The sequence below is a fragment of the Simochromis diagramma genome, unplaced genomic scaffold (genome assembly GCF_900408965.1).
Source record: "Simochromis diagramma unplaced genomic scaffold, fSimDia1.1 OVJJ01000304.1, whole genome shotgun sequence".
In the NCBI taxonomy this organism is placed as follows: domain Eukaryota; kingdom Metazoa; phylum Chordata; class Actinopteri; order Cichliformes; family Cichlidae; genus Simochromis; species Simochromis diagramma.
In genome coordinates, this window is record NW_024387030.1 from 7,217,367 (window position 1) to 7,243,459 (window position 26,093).

Genomic DNA, 26,093 nt, shown 5'->3' on the forward strand with positions numbered 1-26,093 from the left:
ATCATATGTATCTAAAAATTACTAGATACAATGATTTTTTTATTTATTTGATAACATTTGATTTAAAGCTATAAAACATGAGCTGCTCTAAAATAATTCTAACACATTTTAACATCAATAAGTTGTAGAAAACTCCCTTTCTTTCTTTTTTCTTTATTGAGCTTGATGTTAGGTAGCAGCCGATCAATTATAAAAATCATGATGAAAATCTACTCTATATCGCATTACTTTACTAGAAGTTGCATTGGGCTCAACAACTGTTTTATTTTGAAAGTCACAATAAGAAGTCTTGCTTGCATGTCATTGCTGACTTCACGGTGATGATGCTGCCCCTGATGGTCCCGGACCGGCCAGGAAGGTATCCATCTGGTGTGTGTGTATATCTCCTTGGGAAGTGCCATCCACGGATTGTGTTGAATTGTGTTGAGAAAGTATCCAGTGATCCGAGTGGAGCAGCAGCAGGCCCATAGAGGAGGTATGTGGTCCACGTCGTCAGAATTATTAGGTCTGCTAGGCTGCAGTGACTGTGTCTGGGGTGCAAATCCTCTCCTGGAGCACGGAGACTTTGTTTCCATGCCCCTTGGCTACACGTCTGGTCCCTACCTGGTGTTTCTCCCATCCTCCCCGTGATCTATACACACCCTACAAGTGCAGCTGCATCCGTTCACCCGTGCATTGAGGGCAGTGTGATGATAATGTGAGGCCACTTAGATAGCAGACTGGTGCTCATTGTGGAAGAGGAGAGGAGGGCGGACTGAGAGTTAAGAGGACGCTTTTCTAGGTCGGTAATGAACGCTGGTGAAGCCGATTCATGCCGGATGGGAGACGGTTTCTTTGTGTCAAGTCGCACAAGTGGAAGTGTCATCATTTCACTGTGTTCACAGCTAATCAGCAAAATTGCCATATTTATTGGAATAATCATTGTGGCTGGCGCCAATTTAAAAGCACGTTGGTTTTTTACGAGGGACTTATTACATTTATTTATGGACGAACAAGGAAAAATATCAATAAGAGCATTTGAGCAATGTAGCCACGAAAGAAGCCTTGCGTTATAAGTTTGTAATTACCTTTCTTTTATATTAAAGATTTAGTGTATCCTTATTTATCGTGCAGTGATTTCATGCAAACTCAAGCTCCTATGTTTAATAATAACTAACAGCCGACAAACTCCGTACTGGTAACTGAGCTATAGGCCTCCTGATATAGTAATGACTTTATTATGCCTGTAGCTGTCCCCTCAGGCTTTAGGAGGGGTAAAAAAGCCACCTGTGAGTATCAATAGATGTACATGTAATAATGGGATATCCATCACATTATCAGCTATCAGATGTGGATGTGTAAGGAGTCCATGCCTTGCAGTAAAGTTGCCGCACCCTCATACGCACGCATCCTGCATGCACACATGTACGCAAGCACGCAAGGATGGAACAACACTCACACACTACATCACACCATTAATACAGTGGTGTGGAGGGAGGGAGGGTGTAGGTCTTAGAGACTGCTTCTTTGTCACCGATGAGCCGTAATTACTGACAGTAATTAATCTGTGCTACCCAACAGCTGATTTAAAGAAAATATTGTGTGTGTTTATTTATGACTTTATTGAGTTAAAACGTGTTTAGGGACAGAGCAGATAAGAGTAGAGGGGCCTTTAGGACCAAGAGGCCTCGGACAGCCTTACTCAATAAAATTGTCTTGGGAGTAATAATTTGTTACTTACTATAAATTAATTTAATTTTACATGAGAAATACCTAAAACCTTTGGAAGTTTTCATACTGCCTGGAATAAAACTGTGGATTGGTCCAAAAATAACCTGATTTACATGTAAAACTGGAGTTAGCTGTTAAAATATGAGGGCTTGCTACACCATCCAGTTCACATGTGTGTGTATTTTTATCACAGCATTCACACCTGTGAGCAGTTAAAATCTAGAGGTGACTATTTCAGATGATAACATGATTTTAGATAATGTAAGTGGAAAATGTGTACGTACCAACCATCAGTTTAGGAAATGGAGTAGAGGCAATCGAACCATTCTCAGTTTAAGCTAAACATATTTTTACATGTTTAGCTTAGATTCTTGTAATACAGTGAGTGTAAGCAGTGTTATGCTCCTTCGGTCCTTTCAAAAATAATAGTCCCATTGACCCTTGCTTGCCCTATTGTGACTGGACGCAGCTTCTTTCTATTTATTATGACGCCTCTGCACACTGAGCTGTCAGGTCTCAGGCAGTGACTGACACAGCCTACTCAGCCTTGTAGCTGATGTCAGTCACAGTGTGACAGACTGGTCCCAGAGCAGCATTACTGATCCTTCTCTCTCCTTTGTCATCTTATTCTACTGTAAAAATGAGGTACTGTAAACAGATTTTTTTCATAGAAATACTGCAGATTCCTTTGTCAGGTGGTTATAACTTTTCTTCTGTTTTGATGTACACTGTGGTTGCTTTGAATCAGATTGCCACCCTTTAGTATCTACAAAAAGCAAAAAGTATTCAGCTGTATGTTTCCCTCTTCCTCGCAGATCAATAGCCATGTCTTCCAGCTCAGCGATGGTGCGGATCCTTATAAAGGGTGGCAAAGTGGTGAATGATGACTGTACCCAGGAGGCTGATGTTTACATCGAGAACGGCATCGTCCAGCAGGTGGGGAAGGAGCTGATGATCCCAGGTGGGGCTAAAGTGATTGATGCCTCAGGGAAACTGGTGCTTCCTGGGGGCATCGACACTAGTGTCCACCTGGAGGAGAGCTTCATGAATGCCACCACAGTAGATGACTTCTACAGCGGTACCAAGGTAACAGTCTTTTCATATTGTCCCAAATTTAGAGAAGCAAAAGAGCAAACTTCATGTTTTATCACCTTTGTCACAACAGGAAAGATTAAGATTCAGAGACCATTGAATTATTGAAAAAAGGCTTTTTACTGATGTTAATTTTAGCCACACTGTCAGTAATGCATCATTATTCTGTTTTGATGCTTCTTAATATTTGGAGATCAAATATTTAGGTTATTTTAGGCAGGAATACTTTTGCTGTCAAAGTTAGAACTAAGAAGTCAGACCTCAGACACAAATTTATAGGTCACTCCTCCTTCCCTTAAGAGAGCCAGAAGTAATATATCTATTACTTTGCAAATAAGCAGAGCACAGAAATTACGTCAAAAACTGGCACATAAAATAGTAACGAAGCATTTAATTTTAAGATCTAGCTGCAAGCAGAAAAAGCAGACAAACCAGCGGTACTAACATTAACAATAGCTGTTACTAAGGATATAAGAAGCATTTATAAAAATAAATGTCACTGGGTTGCATCCAGAGTTTATTTCTCCAAAATTAGACAAAGGTGTTTTGGCAATTTTGCTCTTGGCAAGGGTGAATGTTGGAGGCTGATACAACCGGGATACCCCACTTTGCTTCAGGGCACTGTGATGACTCATCACTCTGTAGTACTTTCAGCTTTCTAAGAGGTGACGGATGCTGGGAGCGAACAGGCCGGTAGATGCTGGTGACAGACACAATTCTTTGCTGCTTTCCATCTCCGCCAGTCATTCCTCTTCTCTGTCTCTCTCCTGGCCCCTCCCTGCCTGCTCCAGTATAAGTCCAGAGAAAAATGCAGATCAGTATCTGTTTCCATGGATACCGGGGTGCTGCTGCAAAGATTGCCGCAAAGCCTTTTCACTCACGCTATTGTGCTTGGAGACAATGGTTCCCAGACCCACGCCCCCCTAACACCCGTACTCCGTGCACGCCACTCGAGTCTCTAGGGTCAGCTGACAGATGCTCAGTGAAGCATGCGCTTATACACAAAACACTTGTTTGGGTTATTAAGATTTTCCTTAACTTGTGTCTGAAACATCTAAATCTGCTCGTAGGAGGTTAAAAAGTAAGAAGTGCTGATGCTGTAAAGAAATGATATAGTTTGTAGGTTTTAAAAAAACATGATTACACTGTAAGGAGCACTCAATCCTGTGCTTTAACTGCTGAAGGATTTATATTTCCATCAGCAAGAATGTAAAGATAACCATTAGCATTAATGGTAATTGAAGCTATCACTTTTATGCTTGGACTCGGGGCTGTGCTGATTAGTAGGTTAAAGTTGTTTTAGTAGTTCATAAATTCTAGCACAAAATAGCACAAAATGGATTGCTTCATAAATCAATCCATTTTGTGCTATTTAATCATTTTTAAAGAAGCAAATGATTAAGTTTAAGGATTTAATTTAAGGTCGTGTCATATAGTCTCAAATTATTTAAGTCTTAAATTGCAGCTGACGATTCTAAACAAACTGAATAACAGCTTTTAAACTGAAACATCTCAGTGAAAAAAATCAACTATTATAGCAAATGAAAGAATGTCAGAACAGGAAATACACCACATGTTTTTTGCAAATTATTTGACAGAATTAAATTAGACATTATAAGTGACTTCAGAGCTACTTTTTGTTGTTTTTCCAGGCTGCTTTGGCTGGTGGCACCACCATGGTGATCGGACATGTTCTCCCTGAGAGGAACGAATCTTTGCTGGAAGCCTACGAAAAGTGCCGCAACTCAGCCGACTCCAAGGCCTGCTGTGATTACGCTCTGCACATTGGGGTTACTTGGTGGGGACCCAAGGTACTGGAACACTGTCGCTCTATGTCATTGTAATACGTTTCGCCTCCACGAACACTTCTTCTAAAGTAAAAACTCAACTTTGTGACTTAAATTATTATAAATGACCAGTGTGTATAAAGTATTGCAATGGGTTTCTAAGCCCCCCCAAAGTACAAATATATGCAAGAGACTTGTTATTTTTAAAGAGGACCTGTTATGCTAATTTCCAGCTTCTTATTTTAATTCTAGTGTTCTGTTATGATAGCTTTGAATTTACAGCTCAGATTAATCCTTATTCATATTTTGCTTGCTCATGAACGTCTGAGTTCATCTTTTGTCAGAAACGAGCTGTTTTTGCTCCCTTACCCCACCCTTTAAGACGACTTCTTTTGATCTGGTTGCCTCTTTACAACCAGTGGGTGGGGCTGTTGTGCTCATAGCTAGCTGTGTGCCTGAGATGATAATGCTGACCTCATTCTTTGAATCTTTAGCCATGTTTAATATGAGCCTCCACCACTACAGGACAGTCAAGGTAAAAAGAAAGATCATCATTTGCCAATTCTAAGGTTTTACACATCAACACAAAAAAACAAAACAAACCCCATAAAAACAAAATCAGGCCCTTAGCAGGCATTAAAATGAGGTAACTGTAATCTACAATATATTACACATTACACTGTGTCATTATTTATTATATCCTTTGTATTATATTTGACAATAATAAGGAAAAGCATAACAGATCCTCTTTAAAATAACTATTTTTGCATTCTCCTTAAATCAGGCTGGATTTCATAACTGACTTAAATTAACAAGTAAGAAATGACCCATATTTGCTTTATGACTTCATAGTTGTTAAAAACAATACTGGAACAAACTATTTAATTCAAAAATACCAAACTTTTTTTGTAAAAATAAGAAATCCACTTTGATCCCACCTACTTACAAGAATAAATACTGTAACTCAAATAACGGCATTAAACACTCAAATTAACTACTTCAGTTTAACCTTTTTTTTCTGGATAAGGATATTTTGGAGATTGAGGCCACATTTGAGCTTGTGTCATTGTTCCCCTTGTACAGGTTCGAGCTGAGATGGAGAAGCTGGTAAGAGACAAAGGAGTGAACTCCTTTCAGATGTTCATGGCGTATAAGGACATGTTCATGCTGCGGGACAGTGAACTCTTCCAGGTCCTGCAGCACTGTAAGGACATTGGAGCCATAGCGAGGGTCCACGCTGAGAATGGGGAACTTGTGTCAGAGGTAAGGGATTTACTGGGAATTACAGTGTGTGTACGCAAATGAAAATATTGTTAAAGTTATTTAATTACATTTTCTATATATTTAAAAAAAAAAAAAACATTATTACTTTTTTTGTCAGGGTGCCAAGGAGGCATTGGATCTTGGCATTAGTGGCCCAGAAGGTATTGAAATCAGCAGGCCTGAAGAGGTATAAACATTTATAATTATAACTCTTAATGATATCCAAACTCTGGTCAAGGATATGAGATATTTTTTCTATGATTGAATAAATTCCTTGCTTTGATTTACTGTGATTTCCTTGCAGTTGGAAGCAGAAGCAACCCACAGGGCGATTACCATCGCCAACAGGGTGAGTAGGATGTCAGAAAAAATGCAGTATAGAAATCAAAATAAGGTCATTATAAACTCTAGGGATGTTAAACATAAAACATTTTAATCACCAATCTTAGCACTGCTAACACTGCAATTTAACTCCAATGATTAATCTGCACAGAGCTGTTTTTGTTGGACAAAGATTGTCTTTGTGCACAACCACAGTTGATTTTAAACCAACAATCAGGATGTGATTAAATTAAAGGGCAGACTTTAGGCTTTAATTTAAGGACTCTAACAAAACTATTACATTAGTTGTTTAGCAACCATTTTCATACACGGTGCCCCATTTTCAGAGGCTGAAATCTAACTGGATGGTTGACTGACAAGCAGTTTAAGTAGGGATTTTTTCCCGGAAAAAATCCCTACTTATTTTTAAAATCTGACACTTTCTTGGAAATAATGAATGCGCGGGCCAGCTCAGGAACACCTAAAAGCCTGAAACACCACAAAAGACAGCTAAAGTGGATGATTGCACTGTTCTTTTCTTGGTTAAAAAACAACAGCCCTTCAAAACATCTAGCCAAGTCAACAACACTCTGGAGGAGGTAGGCGTATCGTTGCCAAAGTCTGCAATCAAGAGACGCCTTTATGAATATAAATACACCGAAGCTTTAAAACAGGGTGCAAACCACTGCTTACACCCAGGAACAGGAAGGTCAGATTAGACTTTGCCATAAAACATCTCAAAGAGCCTGTATAGCTCTAAAAAACACAGATTTAGCAGATAAAACTCTAAATTAACTTGTACTAGAACGATGTAAGCGAAAAGTATGTAGAAATGATTTTCATCCATGTAGTTTGTCCAATTACTGTACTTTTGAGACTTTGAAAATAAGGATCTATGAATAAAAATAACTGTACTTCTTCAACAGTTAATGCTGCTTTTGTATTAAAAAGTCTGTACAAGCACTTGTGGACCTAACTATATAACCTTTTTGTTTTCTGTTAGGCCCACTGCCCAATTTATCTTGTGAATGTCTCCAGTATGTCTGCTGGAGATGTAGTGGCTACAGCCAAGATGCAAGGTGAGGCTCTTTATCTTTTATATTTAGTGTTACTATCTTTGAAGCAAGTGATGTGCATTAAGGGAATGTATTTCTTTGATGAGATTTGGTCTACTGTTACTTAAATATCTGCTTTGATGATCCTAAAGTCAACTGAAAATCAGTGTTTGCTTGTCTTTTAAGCTCCTTGCACTATTATTCTAGCTAATATATGTCCTTATTGAAATGTCTGACCACAGGCAAGGTGGTCCACGGAGAAACAACAACTGCCCACACTGTCCTGAACGGTATGCAGTACTATCATCAGGACTGGTCTCATGCAGCTGCCCATGTGACTGTGCCTCCTCTCCGCCTGGACCCCAATACTCCAAATTTTCTAATGAGCCTGCTTGGAAAGTGAGAAAAAAATACTATAACATCTGTCGTTAAGTTTAATTTAATATGAATGTTTCTTGTTTCTTCCGCTGATTAAATAATTAATAATAAATATGACTTCCTTTGTCCTGCTTCAGCGACACTCTAAATGTTGTGGGGTCTGACCATCGTCCATTCACCATCAAACAGAAAGCCATGGGCAAGGATGATTTCACAAAGATCCCTCATGGGCTTCCTGGCATTCAGGACCGTATGAGCGTCATCTGGGAGAAAGGGGTGGTATGTGTGGCTCTTTTGTTCCTGTGTGGCTATCAGAGAACTTTCACAAATAGGACATCTGTTTTGGTGGTTATGAACAAACAGACAAAATGGGCAGAAGAGACACAAAAACATCTTGGTCTCCTTTTACTGGGTCAAATGATTTAGTAGCAGTTTGTGTTTTGTGTTTATCCCTAGTATTAGAAATGGATTCAAATGTGTGTGCGTGTTCTCATTTTCAGATTGGAGGTAAAATGGATGAGAATCGCTTTGTAGCAGTCACAAGCTCAAATGCAGCCAAGATCTACAACCTCTACCCGAGAAAAGGCAGGATCATCCCAGGAGCAGATGCTGATGTGGTGGTCTGGGACCCAGAGGGATCCAAGTATGAAACTCAATCCATCCATTTATCGACCGGCTTGTCTCAGTGCAGCTTTTATATCAAAGCTGTAAGGCTGATCCAGCGTTTTCTTTGCTAAACTGGGTCACTTCTGGCTTTCAATCTCTGCCTACAGGGTCATTTCTGTGGAAAACCAGGTGCAGGGAGGTGATATTAACCCGTATGAAGGTCTGCGCTGCCACGGTGTACCGATTGTCACCATCAGCCGTGGACGTCTGGTCTACGAAAATGGCATGTTCACGTGCGCCGAGGGCTCCGGAAAGTTTTGCCCACTGAGGACTTTCCCGGATTATCTCTACAAGAAGATGGTTCAGAGAGAAAAGGTATCAGCCTGACCTGAAATACATTTACCCAGCATTGGTTTATAAACTTAAATTTTATAATAGGATGATACGGCACAGTTGTTTCATGTATTTTTCTCTATCACCGGTGCCGCACTCCCTACTGTAATGATTGAACTTCCCATTCGTTATAAAAAAAAATAGGATAATTGACAAAGCAGTACTAAAAAGGCAAATATCATAGAAAAGGTTGAAGGTTGGTTAAAAATAAACCAGAGCTGCACTAATTTAAGTTAATTATATCATAATTTAGAAACATGTATTTTTCACACTATATTTCTCCTTAGTTATATGTATAATTGTAGTTTATTGTGATTTTATGTCTCATCCTCCATAGTGGAACTACAAAAGATGGAAAGCTAGAAAATCAAAAACGAATTTGTATATTTAACCAGAGTTGGCCAAATAGCTCTTAATCAATTGGGATGTTCTGTGAGAGGGAAAATGTTAGAGATTGTTGGAGCTTCCACTACAAAGCTCAGTGTTTCCCACTGATTAATCTTGATTCTGGAGGTGTAGTTAGCATCTAAGAAATTTTGCAGTGGGGTTGAGAAATATACTCAGTTGCTAAAACATGCATTGCTTTCAGTGCCCCCTGGTGGAACATAAAACCCCTGCTAGGGGACAGCAAGGGGAGTTTGCTGATCCTATCATCTTCATATTTTTTCCTTAAAAAAAAAAAAAAATCTCAATAATTGATAAGAATTCTTGGATCAGGGTGTGTGAACTTCGTTAGATTCTGAAAAGGGGAAATGTCAGACAAGATTAGAGGATTTGAAGACTGTAATGAGATTAATTTAGAATGTCAATAAATATGTGCTACTTCAACTTACGTTGTCTACATTTTTACAGGAAGCCTGCAGCGTAGTTTGTTGAAAGTATTGTTTTTAAGGAATACTTATTGCTATATGTTTCTGTCAGTGCCAGGCGGTGAAAGCTGTGGAGCGGGAACCCTACACAGGTGAAGTTGTTGCCGTGGCAAATTCTGGAAAAAGAGACACCGGCTCTTCAGATCTGGACACTCCAACACGCCCCTGCACCCGGCATGGGGGCATGAGGGACCTCCATGAGTCCAGCTTCAGCCTGTCTGGTGAGGACCAGCTGATTCATACACATGGCATTGTGAATTTTATAATTATGTTATAGATACACAAAAGGAGGAATTTCCATGTTAATGGAAGCTACGGGACACTGGTAGCTTGTGATTTGCTGGCGCTGCTGCTGGTTTTATAAAATGTCTAATGACTGGCCTGATGAGGGCGCTATAGTCAAAGTAACTTTGAATAACAGCACTTTAAGTCAGCTGAAGACTATAGTTGTCCCATGTTTGGGATCAAACTTGTTTGTTTAGGCCTGCATAATCAGAGCAGTACTTACTGGCAAGCTGCTGAGGTAGAAATGACGAATGACAGGCAGCAAAAAGTCTCAGTAGAAACAGAGTAAAGGTTTCTGACAGAATCTCACCTGCTTCCAGGGTGCATGCTGAAGAACACGTCTGAAAAGGTTAAAACTCCAATAATGATTCTAACTGTGCAACAAGTGTTGCTTTACGCCTGGGAAGTCACTTCACCTGGGAAGATAATAATTGGAGTGTAGTTATAGTGAACATTTATGCTGAAGGAATCCTTGTATTTGTACCTTACATCAAATTACTTACCAATAGTTTTATCAAAACCATAAATGCTTTGATTAAACGGAAAGCAAACAAACACTTCCATCCTTTTAGTTATGCTCCATTTCCTAAATCTCCCCAGAACTTAACATAAGCTCTTTAGAGAAGCCTTTACTGTACTACTGCAAAGTATGACTGAGCTTCAAGTAAGTTCTTCAAGGCAATAGCAGTTGTTTGTTTTTCGTTGCCTAATCCAACGTGATCTTGTCCCCGGTTGCTCCAGGTGCTCAAATCGATGACAACATTCCAAAGAGATCCTCAGCGAGGATCCTTGCTCCTCCTGGTGGAAGATCCAGCGGGATCTGGTAACCAGTCAGAATGCTGCTACGTAAAGCAGAAGAATGATATTCGAGGAAAATGTATGGCCAAGCAAGAAGACTTGTTTTACTTTAGAACATGTGTGGAGTAACGGAGTCATGTTTTCATTTTGAACTCAGTGCTGTTATTTAGAATTGTAAAATTGTATGACGTGGCTGTAATTATACTGCAATACGGCCAGGGAAAAATGTTTGCTAAGTGGTTATTGCTACCAAATTCCAGTGAAATGTTAACCAAATATAAGCAGCAGATATAAATTGAGTTGCAGTTGAGTTACTTTGGTTATTGGATTCTGGTAGGGGAAAATGTTGAGTCTTATTAACAGTTTTAGAAATATGAAGGTGAGTCAAGGTTTTTATGATGCGATTGTGTTACCTCACTGTAAAATACGATTTTGCACTTGTATCATGTACTATTTAGATGCCTTTTTACATGATTTCATGTCACAAGTGTCACAAAATGTCTTTTTACTCAGAGCCACGATGAATGAAATGTGACAAATTCCTACAAGGATGTCGACGTGACATTAAAAAATGTCAGTTGTGAAAGGAAGAGTTGCTATTGATCAAATGATGAGGAATATCATAATTCAAGCTTACTGTTTTTTGTTATCATTTTTTTATATTGCATTATTTGTTATGTTCTTTTGATGCTACTATGTTGGAATGATTACACAAATAAGAACATGAAGTCTTTGCTCACTGGTTCATCAGGTTCAACAGCCTTATAGCAGAATAGACTTCTGTTCCACCTCCACCAAATGTGAATGAAGCTATGCTGTGAGTACTGTGCATGTTAGCATAGTTAGAAGAACTTTAACAAGCACTGATACTAAACATGTTAGCATCTTTTCTGATCATATTTATTTCCACAGAGAGCAAACAGTCTCACCCAAATGGCCTTTTTCTCACCTGAGAACACATCATCCTGTACCACTGGTGCACTTTTAACAACTTAACAACTTTGGTTCACTGTGGTCAGGGTGTTATCGGTCATCTGACTGACACGTCTAATGTAGCACACCACTGTGAAGCACATACAGTGCTCAACAAACCTATTAGACCACCACACAGTGTGAGTTACCACCGCTGCCCCAAATTAACTCCTGAACTTTCAAATGTACTTTTACAAAAAAAGAGATGAAATAGTTAAACACATGATCATTTTTTGATTCAGATGCCAAATTACAGCTATTTACTTACATTCCTCAGTAGAAACATTTATTTTAGTGGTTGAATGTTGTGCTTGAATAATTTCTGACCCAAATTTGTGCCTGCTCAAAATTTGGGTATAAAAAAGTATATTTTACTTGCCTAACAAACAATATAATTTTAGTTTTAAGTAAGTTTTTGACAGATTTATAAAATATTTGTGTTTTCTTCTTTTTATGACAGGTGGTCTGATAAAATTTGTTAAGCTCTGTATAGAAGCGGTGAAGGGATCCACTTTAGTGTTCATAAAGTTGAAATCTTCAGAGGATCAAATGCCTTCTTATGACACTGAAAGTTTGTATGTTTGTTTAGCAACTACAGAAAAGCACTGATACTTTTTCAAGTTCTCTAATACTGTATTTTTACTGTTCATTTTGTAGTTACTACTCGTGAATATTTGTCTCGGCAACCGATTCTCTCTCTTTTTTTGTATTTTGATCATGCATTCAGGATTTAGCTCATTTTAGAATCAGTTATGTTCACAAGATCTTCATGCATGTTCTAGTAAAACTCCTCCATCACTGTTTCTTTTTGGACAGAGTTCACATTTTGCTCCAGTGCATTATGCTGTGTCTTTTCCCCACCTAACGTACACTGGTGCTGAACAATGTGTTGTCACATTGAATCCTTTTATCTCCTTTTTTCGCCCCTTGGAGCTCTCTATCACATGATGTGAGTGCAAATAAACAACAATGAAATCAAATCCTGTGTCTGATTCCTGGCTACTCGATATACTGCACATTCTTTCACAGGAAAATTACAATTTTATCCAGTTTTATGCTTTTACATTACATTTTTCATACTTCTCTATATTTCGCAGACATTTGCCATTGCTAGTAACTCTTTTGGCTTGTTAGGCTCCTTCGTCACATTTCACCAATAACAATTTTCACTTAATAGGGCAAATGTAAATAACTGAAAACAGATGGCATATATAAATAGACAAAACATATAAGAGTGCTTTTCTTCTTTTTCAAAAAGGGTCTGACCACTTGATTGGAAACTGTCAAACTAAATTAAATTTATACTGTAGATATAATAGATACAGATCACAACTAAAATACTGGACCCAGCAGTATTAACAGCAGTTTGCACATTAAATCAACCCGTAGAAATTCTAAAACAGTTCTTTTGTAAAAAATGATCACTCCACTTTGTCCTTCGTTCACATATCTTATCCAGCAGCAGATAAAACAGCAACATGTGAAGCCTGACTCCACAAAAACCTTAGTCACTCGCAGGCCTAAGATCCAACCAGACACATCATGTGTCTCTTAGCTGGAACAGGCCAAAGTCCTATTTATAATGAACCTTTAACAGCATGGAGTCGGGCGCACGCGCAGTAGAGGCTGAATTGTTGCAGCCCCAGACAGGGCGGCCCGTTACCAAGCACTGCACCGCGCAGGGTCTGACAACGACGACAGCAACGGGCATTGACATAAGGAATACTGCCAGCGTGATAACAACACAGACGCTCCTGAATACAGTGAGTATCGCCGCATTTACGCCCTGCCGACCCACCCCGCCTCTTAAATCTCTCCTTTTTCTGCGCGTAAAGGGGTTTAACGGGGAGCTGTGCTTTATTCCCATGCAGCGAGGATATTTCCCGTGTGCTGACAGTCCTGAGGTATTCGGGGAGGCCTGTAGAGGGGGCCGCTATGAGAGCAGCACCCAGCGTTGCGGCTTTTTTAACCAAGAGCACCCAGCAAACGAGCACATTTATTGTTCTCAGCTCGGGTTGAAATGTCAGACCCCCGCCCATTTGCTCTTGCTTGACTTCAGCGGTTTGCGCTCAGGATTTTATTTATTTATTTTTTGCTGCAGTCATTATGGGAGCTTTTTCCAAGGCCCGATAGATTTTTGGAGAATAGATAGACTTCCCTTCGTGCCCTTATTTAATAAATGTACGCCCACTGCGTGGTCCTTTGCTGCTCATGTAGCTGAAACATTGTGATTTTTTCCTCATCCTGGCTAGTAGTTGCTCGTGGGGTTAGACGCTACAGCCATGCAATTTCAGTATAGCCAGTGGCCCGTGGGAGAATGCGTTGCTGAAGGTGCATTCACAATAGAAGTGTTATCATCAGAAATCACAGCACGATTCAGCATCAAACTAAAAACTGACAGACGTGGTTTCATTAGTCTTTGGCTGTCAGGTGCAGACAGAGCGGCGTGTGACCTTAAAAAGCATCATTTTAAAGTCGCCACGTTGCCCGTGTTAATATGCATATTGGTGCAGGAAAGGTCTGAGGTGTTACAAGATCATTTGGACATGACACCGCATTAACAGGCAAGCAAAGTGAGCACAGAGAAGGCTGGAGATGCCAGATGTGTAAAGCTGCTGACAAATACTCCGGATTTTTTTTCTCTGTATAATCAGGGAGGATTATGCTTGAAACACATTTTTAGATTAGAACTGAGAATAAAGATGCTTCAGGGACTCAGTTTATGTCTGAAAGTCAAATTTCCTCCCTAAAAGCTTGATACCCCCATTCTCAGTGGGCTTTACAGCTGCAACAGACTGTGGCCCAGCCCCAGGATTTACAGTCAGACAGGGGGTGAAAAAATAATTCCTAAAAATTGAAGAAACTGCAGTGCAGTTTTGGAATCTGCCTGTATAGATTATAGGGTTTAATATTAACATGGCCCAACGAAGAAATCCAGGTCAGTACAGTAAAAAAAAAAAAAATGGATTCAGTGAAAGTAGTGCAGTGATGTAGATTCACAAGTTAATGAAGTCAGAAGTCAGTTTAACATTTCCTAATTCCAGCTTCTTGAATGTGTTGCTATCTCTTTATGTTTAACCGAGATAAACATTGTTTATATAGCGCCAAATCACAGCAACCCTCGGGTGCTTTGATATTGTAAGTTAAAGACCTTATAATATTAGAGAGAAAACTCCAACAATCAGTTGACACTCTATGAGCAAGTGCTTGGTGACAGTGGGAAGGAAAAACTCCCTTTTAACAGGAAGAAGCCTCTGGCAGGACTAGGATTAGGGAGGAGCAGTTGTAGCTGCTTGGGGGTGAGGGGAAAGATAAAAGAGCAGAGGGAAAAGGAACACATGGAAGAAAGCCACAGTTTAAAAACTAATTAATAATGATTGTTAATTGTTAGTGATAAAAAGCCATAGTGGTGTAGTAGATAATGGCATAATAATCATGTATAGTAGGTTTATATGTTTTGCAGTGTTTGCATGAGAAATAGGCACATTGTTTTTAGCAAGTAATTAATTGCAATAATAATCATTATTTAAGGCCTAAATAAGTCCTGTTTCAGTCTTTCAAATCCAATATAAGAAGCTTGGTAAATGTTATGTACAGTAGTTGGTAGCTTGGTTAAGGAGCATGCAGAATGGTTACTTTGCCTAGATTATACTATAAAGACAATCCCTACATTTTTATACTCATACCTTGCACTGACCAATCAGAGAGATTAATCATTGACCAATATTCTTCCTTCAACTTCCATTTAAGGTTTTCAAGTCTTGCTAACAGGAAAATGTAGCTGAGTGGTTGTTTCTCTCTTTTCGACTCAGGGATGGCAGTGAATGTGTACGCAACATCTGTGTCCATTGACAACCTCAGCCGACATGACATGCTGGCGTGGGTCAACGACTCTTTGCATCTCACTTACACCAAGATTGAACAGCTCTGTTCAGGTGAGGCCTGAGGTTATTTTTTCCCCCTGAAATAAGCTGCTGAGGTAATTTTGGGGCAACTCTTGACCGAAATAACGAGATCGATTTGTTGTGTCTTTATGTTTTCAAGGAGCGGCGTATTGCCAGTTCATGGACATGTTGTTTCCGGGGTGCATTCTTCTGAAGAAGGTCAAATTTCAAGCCAAGCTGGAGCATGAATTTATACACAACTTCAAAGTTCTTCAGGCAGCTTTTAAACGGATGAGTGTCGACAAAGTCAGAATCACTTTATTATGGTTTTATTATTTATTTCATTCATGATACCTGAGATAATTGATTGTTTTACCTTTCATACTGTTATACGTGTGTGTATCAAGTGGAGCTTTTCAACTATTTCCTGTTTTCATTGTCCAGATAATTCCTGTAGAAAAGCTTGTAAAAGGGAAATTCCAGGACAACTTTGAATTTGTGCAGTGGTTCAAGAAGTTCTTCGACGCCAACTATGACGGCAAGGAGTATGACCCTTTACTAGCCAGACAGGGGCAGGACGTGGCCCCTCCCCCCAATCCAGGTGATCACTTTATCCACAAACCAAAGAGAAACCAAGGTAAAGCCAAACATTTTGCCTTTGCTGCACGGTCTTGCTGAGCTTTGGATGGCTCAAAAGCGCTCCCTGCAAGCAAGTGGTGTGAGCAGCACGATTCACAGAATGACTTCTTTGATCCATCTCACTGCCCAGCATTCGCAAAACCATGACACTTTAGGTACAAGTGAGTCATTGGTAATATTCTAGTAATCGTCACAGTGCCTAGTGGGATGCAGCGTTAGTTTGGCAGAAAATCCACATTTGTTCTGATCGATCATGATCAATAATGCCCAAACACCTGCAGAAATAGCAAATATAGTTATTTCCCCAGTGTCCTGCATCGAGCGACTGATGCAACACTGTTGCAGCTTTGTCTCTATTAAAGCTGGTTTGATAACAACAAATTCTTCCCTTTCTACTAACGAGAGTGGTGTCAGCCTGAACAGCCTCGCCCTGTCTCTGTGAAAGCTTTTTGCTTGAAGATCATGGCAAACAATCTAATTTAAGCTGTAGTATGTCATAAGCCTGCTTTGTGACTTTGTCACTAGCAAGCAGTGTGTTATAAATGGGAAGAATGATTGCACTTATTTTTAAAACTGAAAATACCATAGACTGTATATAAAAGATGGATGTCACTCATTGCATTGTGGGCTGCTGTTTCGAAGCCTCAAGTCTGGCATTTACCTTATTTGAACATGAGCGTCCGGTTTTTGCACTAGTTAGCCATCTTGGTTAGCCAGGTGCTAATAATGAACAGTTTGAGCAACTTGGAAAACAGGCTTAAAAATGTGCGTAGTAGAAAAACTGAACAGCCAGCTCCTTAGCCTGTTGCACCCTGAAGAATAGCAATTATTTTACCGTTACTAGGCCCATAATTTATAACATGAATATCATTTGTAATATATCGAAGCAACCAATACATTGTGAGAATTAAGGGCATTTTTTCACTGACTTGTGCACAGTCCCAAAAACTATTTGCAACCAGGAAAGCCACCCCATCTTGGCCAGTAAAAACAAAAAACAATGAAAAATAAAAATAAGTTTTGCACTACTTGATTAGCGTTACTTTTAAGACCTGGAAGCCGCTTCCATCTTTTATATACAGCCTGTGGATAATGTGTTCGCATGTTTTGTCTTTGAGTTTATCTGAAACACCTTTGCTTAAGCACTTATAGAGGTTTAGTAGGCAACAGGTCTTTTCATTTTTAAGATCTTGAGTCAAATTAAAACAACCTTTGGTCATTTATATAAATAAATCGATAATTTGGCTATTTAACCTCAGCACTCTAAATATGTGTCATTTCTATCAGTTTAGTTGTAAAACAATTTGAAACCTTTTACATGTCAAAGGCATAAAATTCTTCTACAAGATGATTGCATCAGCGCTCTATAATGTGCTATATCCATCGCCACAACTGCTAACAAGCCAAAATAAGTGCAATAAATCTGTCTTAAATGAAATGCTGAACCACTCCCACCATCTCTAACCACTCCAGGACCACAGAGGACATCCCCAACAGTTCCCAAAAACATGCCAACACCGCAGCGGGTCCAACATAACACTCCAGCCTTGAGGAAGAATCCGACTTTGTCAAGAAATGGGGGCAGTGATGCTGAAATCATGGAGCTAAATCAACAGGTAGAGTTGAACGGGAAGGACAGAAGGCCGTGTGGCTCTTTTGTTCTGATTTCATCCTCCAGACTAGTTTTTGACTACCAGCTTGAGCACCTTTTTCTGTTTTTCTAAGTTGATGGAGTTGAAGTTGACTGTAGATGGCCTTGAGAAGGAAAGAGACTTCTACTTCAGCAAACTACGGGATATCGAGTTGATCTGCCAGGAGCACGAGAGTGAAAACAACCCCATTCTCAGCAGGATAATTGACATTCTCTACGCAACAGAGGTATCTAGCCATTATAACAGATATATAACAGATTGCCATACTCTCTCCACTGTTGACAGTTAAAAGCAAGGAGAGCAGAAGACCTGATAAAATATTATCAGGTTTTCTTCCCTCCTTGCTTTCAATTCAATTCAATTCAATACAATTCAATTTATACAACGCAAATCACAACATCAGCTGTCTCAAGGCACTTTTTTAAATACATACAGAGAAAAACCCAACAATCATATGATCCCCCATGACCAATTTAGAATTAGAATCAGAATCAGAAAGGGTTTTATTACCAAATGTTGAACAGATTTACAACATTAGGAAATTAGGTACTTTGTGCGAGACATATGATAAGAGAAACATTTAAATAAAAATAAAAAGTGCTAAGCAGATTGATATATACATGAATGCAGGTGATGATCAGTGCAAAAATGGAACAGGTACAGAGAACACAATACAGGGTCATGGGAATCCCCCAGCAGCCTACGCCTATTGCAGCATAACTAAGGGAGGATTCAGGGTCACCTGATCCAGCCCTAATTATAGAAAGGAAAGTTTTAAGCCTAATCTTAAAAGTTGCAATAGTGTGTGTCTCCCGAATCCAAACTAGAAGCTGCTTCCATAGAAGAGGGGCCTGAAAACTGAAGGCTCACCTTCCATTCTACTTTAAATACTCTAGGAACAACAAGTAAGCCTGCAGTGCAAGAGCAAAGTGCTCTAATATGGTGATATGATAATATATATATACATATTTTTCTGTATCTTAGGAAGGCTTTGCACCTCCAGATGATGAAGACCTCGATGAGCAAGCTCACCTGGACCAGGATGAATACTGAACCCATCGTGTCCCTCCCCTCAAGCATCTCCATCTTTCTTCCCCTCTTCTTTTTCCCCTCATTTTTTTTCTCCTGTTTGCACGCTTTCTGTAAATACTCACCATCATCCCAGCTTTCTGTCTGTGTTTTCCTTTCTTTCTCATGTGCATATCTGTTGGTAACCTCCCCCTCCATCCTCTGGCCATCTACACACTCTTCACAACATCTCCGTATCATCATTTGCTGCTCCTCCCTGCCTCCATTTACAAAGTAACAATAACAGTAATGTATTACACATCCCAGTTATTTCAGCATGAGTAATGCAGAAAATAGAGCCGAGAGCTGGCTGGCATGGAGGTTGTTATGGCGAACAGTTGAGTTTAAGTCTGTAAATATTACCGACATTTTGATTACCGAAGGAACAACGTCTTTGCTCTTTATGGAGTAACTTATTTGCCTTTGGTGCGTTGTTAATACTACTGTTAGAGCACAGAACAACACTGCTCCCATGTGCAATCAGGACACTCCTTGAGCTACTAAAACTGTAACAAAACTGACTTTTTATTAACACTTTATTATTTATATTTCATTTAACTTTCTGTAGCAAAATTGGTGCAGACCTACTGTACATGAACTGAAAGCTGAGGCCATGTGTGTTACTCATATTGGTTTGTGCTTCAGTCAAGCTTTTGGTTTCTGTGACGGTGGGTCCATGGCATGTAGAAATGCTGAAGGAAATTCTTTGGTGTAATGACTCAAGACTTATGATAAGTGCTCTGCAATTATTCATTATTGATCAGCAACATATCTGAGCATGAGAATGTTACACATCGACTGTGAATGAGTGATATTTTGTATGTGTATTTTGTGTGCAGATTCTCTTGGATGTCGCACGATCCTGGTTAATTGCCATTGTATCTTTTTAGGCTGACATACCGCAGTCTATTTAGGTGTAAAATGTAAAGGTGGAAAGGCACCAGGATTCTGGCAACTTGGTTATCGAGTGTAGCAGATCTAAAGGTTTAACTCTACAATATGAAGAAGCCTGACACTGAATTAAAAACAGAGACATTTTCACATGTTCTACTGCTAATCATGCTGTGTTTTTACTTTAAATTTGCTGTAAAGGGTTGCCCAGGGTTTTAGAGGTGTCTCAGAGAAAGTCATTATTTAGAGATCTAAGACCAGTTGACTGGTCATCAAACAAGGAACTCTCCTTGTCCTTCCCTAGCTATTTTTACTTTGCAAACTGGCTGTTATCTACTCTGGAACTCGCATTCATCGACCATATAAACATCTACAGAACACTCATCTTTTGAGTTTTGAATAAATAAACAGTTGTGAAACAAGTTGTTTTTGGTGTATTTGGGGTGATGCATTGTGGTGAATGACTGGGATTGTATTAGGAAAGTTAAAATGTGTTAACGTAGCTAAATTAAACCTTGCAAACTATACGTTTTTTTAGACTTTACCTGAAATTAGAAACTAATCAGCCAAGCCGTTAAAGATGACTGATGAAGTGAATAAAATTGGTCACCTTTCATGACCTGAAATACAGCCCAGGGAAATCACAGTATACGTGTCAGAGATAATTATACCACAAACTGTGAATTGGTTGTATAACTATAAAGCAAGGGTGTTGCTAGGATCTTGAAATCTCCGTGCTTCAGAAAGGTTTAATTCACAGAATGATCCTGAAATAAAAAAAATCAGTGCAATTTCATGTCTTGGGAGTTTGGAAAGAAAGTCACTGGACTTCTGTAAGTTTGTTGAAGATGAGTTTCCTCTCATCAAAGAAGCTTCTTCAGTTCTAAAACCAAATGGTGGAGAGCCCCAGGTATTTACACCCTAGTGGGAGTTGTCACTTAAAAGGTCATGACCCACTATTGATCATGTGCCTCATCCTTTTGCCAGTTAATAGAATTATCCAAAATGTCAATATTTTTTCTAATATGACATTTGCCATATTTCCAGTCTTCTTTTTTTTTTTAAATCTAATATTTTTTTCCTCAAGTGTATTAAGTCATAAGATCAAATGTGTGTTAATAACAGTTAATGTTCATAAGATTATTTTTGCAACATTAAAATGGTAAAAATTGACCACCTTCCCATTGATACTTTTACCCCTAAAATAAAAGTTCAGTCATTAATTCTAATGCTTATAATCTTGGAGTCATGAAGCTACAGTGCATGACAATACATTTACATTTAATAGAATTCAATGTATCATATAAAAACCAGTGAACATTAGTGAATGTTTCAGAAAGATATAGGGACTCAAAATGGGCACTACCAAGACCACTAATGAACTGAAGTACAAACAAATTCAGGTATGAAAATATTGATACTGTAAATCACAGATTGGCAGATGGAACATTTATATACGCATTATTTGTGTTTAAACAACTATTAGTAAATATGGTCCAGTGACACTATACATTCTTTTAATGGCAGGAAAGAAATCTGCCACATTGTGTTCTAGCTGGTACAAGGTACAAGGAGATATGATCATGAAAATATGCACTTTTCACAGCAGATGGCATTTCAGTGATTATTTTAATATTTATCATTCCTTTCATTTAGATGAGATAATTTCAGGATCCTGGAAGTCTGCAGAACTAACTTCTGAGGAATTCTGCTATAAAATGATAAAGTTAACCCTGTAAAGCCTGAACCACGAAACAATGACCAGAAAATTCTAATTTGCTTATTTAATTTTGAAAATGGAGTGGTTATTGAATCTTCTGACAAAATAAGTAAATAAATATGTATTTTCCAACAAGTGTTGCTACATTTGGTCATTGCTTGAAGATATATTGTGCAATTTGTTTAGTTTAGTTTTTTTTTTTTTTTTTTTTGGGGGGGGGGGGGGATCACTCTGATGACGTAGCGATCTCGAAAACCCTAAAAAACCTGTGTATCAAATAGGATATTTTTGCCATTAGAGGGTAAAGGCTTGCTCAAATCATGTGATTTGTGAGTAGATGTCATAATACAGATGGAAACCAAAAAAATACTGATATCAGAAATCTTGCCTTTGACTACAGATTCTGTGTCTTTATATTGAGATATCAGTTTATACTGCTTAGGGTCCTTCTGCTTGGCATAATGGTTGTCACACTCATGGCTAACTAAGGTAAAACTGAGACATCACTAGTGAAATTTATCTCACTGTGCTTTATTATCACATGCACCTCAATAAGGAGACATCATTTTGAAGGAACTGAACATGATTTATTGAAATACAGCTATTTAGCAATTACGCCCCCATAGTGCTATGTAGAACAGGAAGTAGAACAGGACCCCTGGAGTCTAGACGCTGGTGGTGGAGATGAAGCAGGTGGAGATAAGGGTGAGGAGCTCGATCTGGCCAGAATGAGGTAGGGATGGGGAAGAGGCAGGAAGTAACAATGAGAGTCTCAAAGGCTGAATGACAGAAAAGCAGTGCGATTTAAAGATCATCACACAGAGGCTGACTGGTTTGCAGAAGGGGGACAAGAAAATGACTGGAGCAGAGTGATGAATACAGAGTTAAGTTAGACAGCAAGGGAAAAGTGAAAGTGTTGCAAGGAATAGAGAAGCCTGACACCCAGTAACGATGAAAGATGAGTGAATCTTGAGCTTCCTTATTAATCTTGTGCATAGATTAATTCTAGGAATATTCAGGTCTTTTGCTTGTAGTCTTTTTTTGTGAATGAAACGTTTTCATTTTGTTAATTGGAAGAAAAATGTTCTGAAGTTCTGCGTTTCAGCCCTCTGGTGGTAGTTGGAGGTGTAGCAGGTTTCTTTTGTATATTTTGTATTTTGTGTAATGTTCGGTATTTTGAACAGCTCTTACTATGCATATGATTGTTTTATTGGTAAAATGAACACAACAAAAGAGGATTTTTGTTTTTTTTTTCAGATTCTTTTTTTAAAATTCATCTTTCGTTTCCTGAACTATGCAATCTGCACTCAAAAATCACAATATAATGATAACCCTTAGACACATAGTATTATGGAATTTGTTTTAGGTGGCTGGAGTAACAGATGAGACTGTTTCAATTTCCAGAAACTTAGAACAATCACTGCAAACACTGAAACTTGTTGATGTATTTACTCAACAAGTTGACACAAATCCTTAGGACACAGTAATATACATCATTATGTGTTTTTTAACCAGAACACCTGCTCCAGTTAGAAATATGTGAGACTGAAAAGAATAATTTCTGGCACTGAATAAAATTTAGACATGATGTAAATTATAATTAAAGTATGGCCTCAGAGATTTGGATCTCAATTAATGAGATGCATGGATAAACTGTTATGTTAAGTGACTGTCACACTTCAAACAAAGTGACATTTTTTGGCTACTCGGAGGTGAAAAATGACCATAAAAGGACGCAATAAAAAGAGGTATAAAACAGGAAAAAATGACTACAAAACACTACAAACAAATATGAGGTGTGGAAAAAAAACACCAAAAGGAAATTGTCATGTTAAGCAATGCAAAATACTGTAAAATAATGTATGTAGATGCAAAATTGCAAAGAAACACAAACTCTCGACAAAGATCATTATAGCAATTATTATTATTTTTAATATAGATCACTAGAAAGAGGCAGGGCATATTTTTTTTAAGCCACTCCTGTAATTTTGTGTCTCTTTCAGAGTCCAGTTTGCTTTTTGTATCAATTTGGTGGATTTAATTTTATGTGTATTCTCTTTTTATGACACAAGAGGGCACTATTTGTTTTCATACAAACAGAGGGTTATAATTTCCCATGCAGACTCTCCAGGTGCAGGTGTGTTCACTGACCCATGCTGTAATTTGAATATTTGCTATATATTCCATATTATCATCCCAGAAAAAAACATTTTTGAAAAAAAGTTTTTATTATGCGATGATAAAAAAAAATCTTAAAAAATATATTTTTTAAAATATTTTACCGGACTGACAGCTAACCTAGCTCTGATTCTGACACACAATTATCAACGTCTATAAAACAAGGCGATACCGTCTCTCCGAGCTGTACAGTCAGCACAGGTACCTGTAAAGAAATCAGCTCAAACCTGTTGGGTTTTCATAGATTTATGCTATCATGAGTTGTGTAGAACTGAACATCTTTCAGCACATAGAAAAAAGATAATATTACATCAGTTTAATATACCTTCCTTTTAATTGATGTTCATGTATTTGCATTTAAATATAGATTTGGTTTGTCAGAATGAGCAAAATGAGCCAACCAGTATCTGGCGACCAACTAATATGGGCCCTGTTAATGAGACAAATATAATGGAAAGGTTGAATGAGCCTCTCCTCACATGACCTCTGTGTTTTCTGTTTCATTGGGAGAGGTGGGTGGTTTCCTCCTACAGTGTGTTTTGCACACTTTCATGCATCACTGCTCCTCACAGTTTAAGTTCTGCTGTCACACATGCTCTCATTCACTTCCACTGAAAACTGAGTCAGGATGGTGTTTCCAATGTTGGTGGTTCTTTTGTTAGGCTTTCTGAGTCAGGGTGAGAGTTTTGAAAACATTTCTGACATATAAAACAAATTTTATGTTTGGTGACATGTTATCTGCTCTTTCTGTGTACATTGAGTTTGAGAGTTTAAAATGCCTTACTGATGTTTACTATTTGAAAGTTAAAAGATGCTGTTAAAGTCTTTGTTTTATTTCTTCATTTCAGAGTCATTTGCCAATAACTTTCTGACTCAGACTGATGAAGCCAAGTCTGTCAGTCTTGGTGGGACCGTGACCATCAGCGCCACAGGGAGTTCAAATATTGGTGCTGATCTCAGTTGGTACCTTCAGAAACCTGGACAGCCTCCCAAACTCCTTATATACAGAGCATCAACTCGCTCCTCAGGAACTCCGTCACGATTCAGTGGCAGCAGATCTGATTCTCAGTACACTTTAACCATCAGTGGTGTTCAGGCTGAAGATGCTGGAGATTATTATTGTCTGGGTGCCCATGGTGGAGCATTCACACAGTGATATATAGCTGTACAAAAACCTCCTTCAGCAAGACTGAAGGCTGCAGGTGCAGATAGCTGGTGCAGAGGCTGTGATGAAAGTTACTGGCCCAGTGAACACAAAAAGAGCACAAACACAAGAACATAAATACAACTGAAGAAACTAAAAGCTTAAACATGCTGATTTAACTCTGCTAAAAAACAGTAAATGTAGTTTTCCTCTTGAACTGATCAACTAATAGAATAGAAACATATTATTTACTGTTACAAAATACACTAAATCACAGCTAAATCACAACAGTTGCCTCAGAGAGCTTTATATTGTAAGGAAAGGGCCCTACAATAATACAGAATAGACAAAACTAAAACATGTTATGTTACTGAAACAATAAATAACGGGTTATAACCATGACTGTGTGATAGATTGGTGGTCAGTTACTGAAAGAATCTTCATTGAAGTGGCACTACAGTCTTAAAAATCTGTAGTACATTGTATTTTCTTCTCTACATTTTGTATTACTTCCAATGCACTGCACACAATAAGGTAACATAATAATAAGATGTTCTAACAGTTTTTAAAATAGAGTTCTCACATTTAAGACATAGACTAAGTCACAAAGTGTTCCACATTTACAATATAATGCAAATGTAAAAAAATAACTTCACATATCACACAAACAAGGTACCCGTACATTATACATGTATTTACAATACATGTATTTTTCAGTTAAACATTTAATATAAAACATATATTTACTTTTATTTGAAATTGATCTTGATTGTGTTTCCTGTCAATGGGAAACATAGCAAAATGGCATAAAACAATATAAGGAAATGCAAATAAGCAAATTAATAACCAAATAAGCCAAAGTATAAAAACACTCTATAAAGAAATACATTGAATGCAAAAGTCACAAAATGGCAACTGAGACACAGACAGACAAAACATGTATAAAAACCTTAACAGAAATGAATTAAAGAAAATTACAATTGGCCAGAAGGAGACAAAGAAAATGTGTTTTTTCATCGATGTCCAGTCTGCTTTTTGGATCTGTGTATCAGAGTCAATTTTATATGTATTCTCTTATTTTGACATAAGAGGGCACTATTTGTACAGCAGCAATGTACAATATCCACCCAGACTCCATTGGTGCAGGTGTGTGCTCACTGACCCATGCATTAATTTGAATATCTGTCGCACACCCTGGATGCAAAATAGTTTTCTATAGTTTCAGTATGATACAGAAATTTTTTTTCCCTTCTGTAAAATGACAGTTTTTAATATTTTGCTGGGTGGACAGCTGTCTTTAAGTCTATAAGGCCGTCTCTCTGAGCTGTACAGCCAGCACAGAAATCTGTAATTACCTCAACTCTGAACTTATGAAGATCTAAATTACT

At 38.4% G+C, this 26,093-nt stretch overlaps 2 protein-coding genes and 1 gene segment (V, D, J or C); all 3 read left to right on the forward strand.

Annotated features, from left to right (window-relative positions):
• The first annotated feature begins 299 nt into the window (after positions 1–299).
• On the forward strand, positions 300–12,509 carry LOC120740276 (dihydropyrimidinase-related protein 5-like). Of its 2 annotated transcripts, none has more exons than XM_040042520.1 (13): positions 300–475; positions 2,526–2,796; positions 4,455–4,613; positions 5,673–5,852; positions 5,971–6,039; positions 6,157–6,201; positions 7,177–7,252; positions 7,471–7,627; positions 7,744–7,885; positions 8,107–8,249; positions 8,380–8,587; positions 9,527–9,695; positions 10,501–12,509. In XM_040042520.1, exons 2-13 carry the CDS (start codon positions 2,536–2,538, stop codon positions 10,584–10,586), a joined length of 1,695 nt encoding a protein of 564 aa, XP_039898454.1. In that variant the 5' UTR covers positions 300–475; positions 2,526–2,535; the 3' UTR covers positions 10,587–12,509. The 2 variants fall into 2 exon arrangements, with proteins under 2 accessions (XP_039898454.1, XP_039898453.1); XM_040042519.1 differs by lacking the exon at positions 300–475 and adding an exon at positions 2,180–2,355.
• A 651-nt stretch (positions 12,510–13,160) lies between these two features.
• LOC120740277 (microtubule-associated protein RP/EB family member 3-like) lies at positions 13,161–20,085 on the forward strand. 2 transcript variants are annotated; one of them, XM_040042521.1, is made up of 7 exons: positions 13,161–13,292; positions 15,342–15,464; positions 15,574–15,719; positions 15,858–16,050; positions 17,526–17,668; positions 17,778–17,930; positions 18,689–20,085. In XM_040042521.1, the coding sequence occupies exons 2-7, from the start codon at positions 15,344–15,346 to the stop codon at positions 18,755–18,757; spliced, it is 825 nt and encodes a 274-aa protein (XP_039898455.1). In that variant the 5' UTR covers positions 13,161–13,292; positions 15,342–15,343; the 3' UTR covers positions 18,758–20,085. The 2 variants fall into 2 exon arrangements, with proteins under 2 accessions (XP_039898455.1, XP_039898456.1); XM_040042522.1 differs by having other exon boundaries at positions 15,858–16,014.
• Positions 20,086–23,866: 3,781 nt separating this feature from the next.
• Positions 23,867–25,247, forward strand: LOC120739708. The segment is given in 2 exon segments: positions 23,867–24,238; positions 24,410–25,247. Coding segments are annotated over 2 exon segments (357 nt in total).
• Positions 25,248–26,093: the final 846 nt, after the last annotated feature.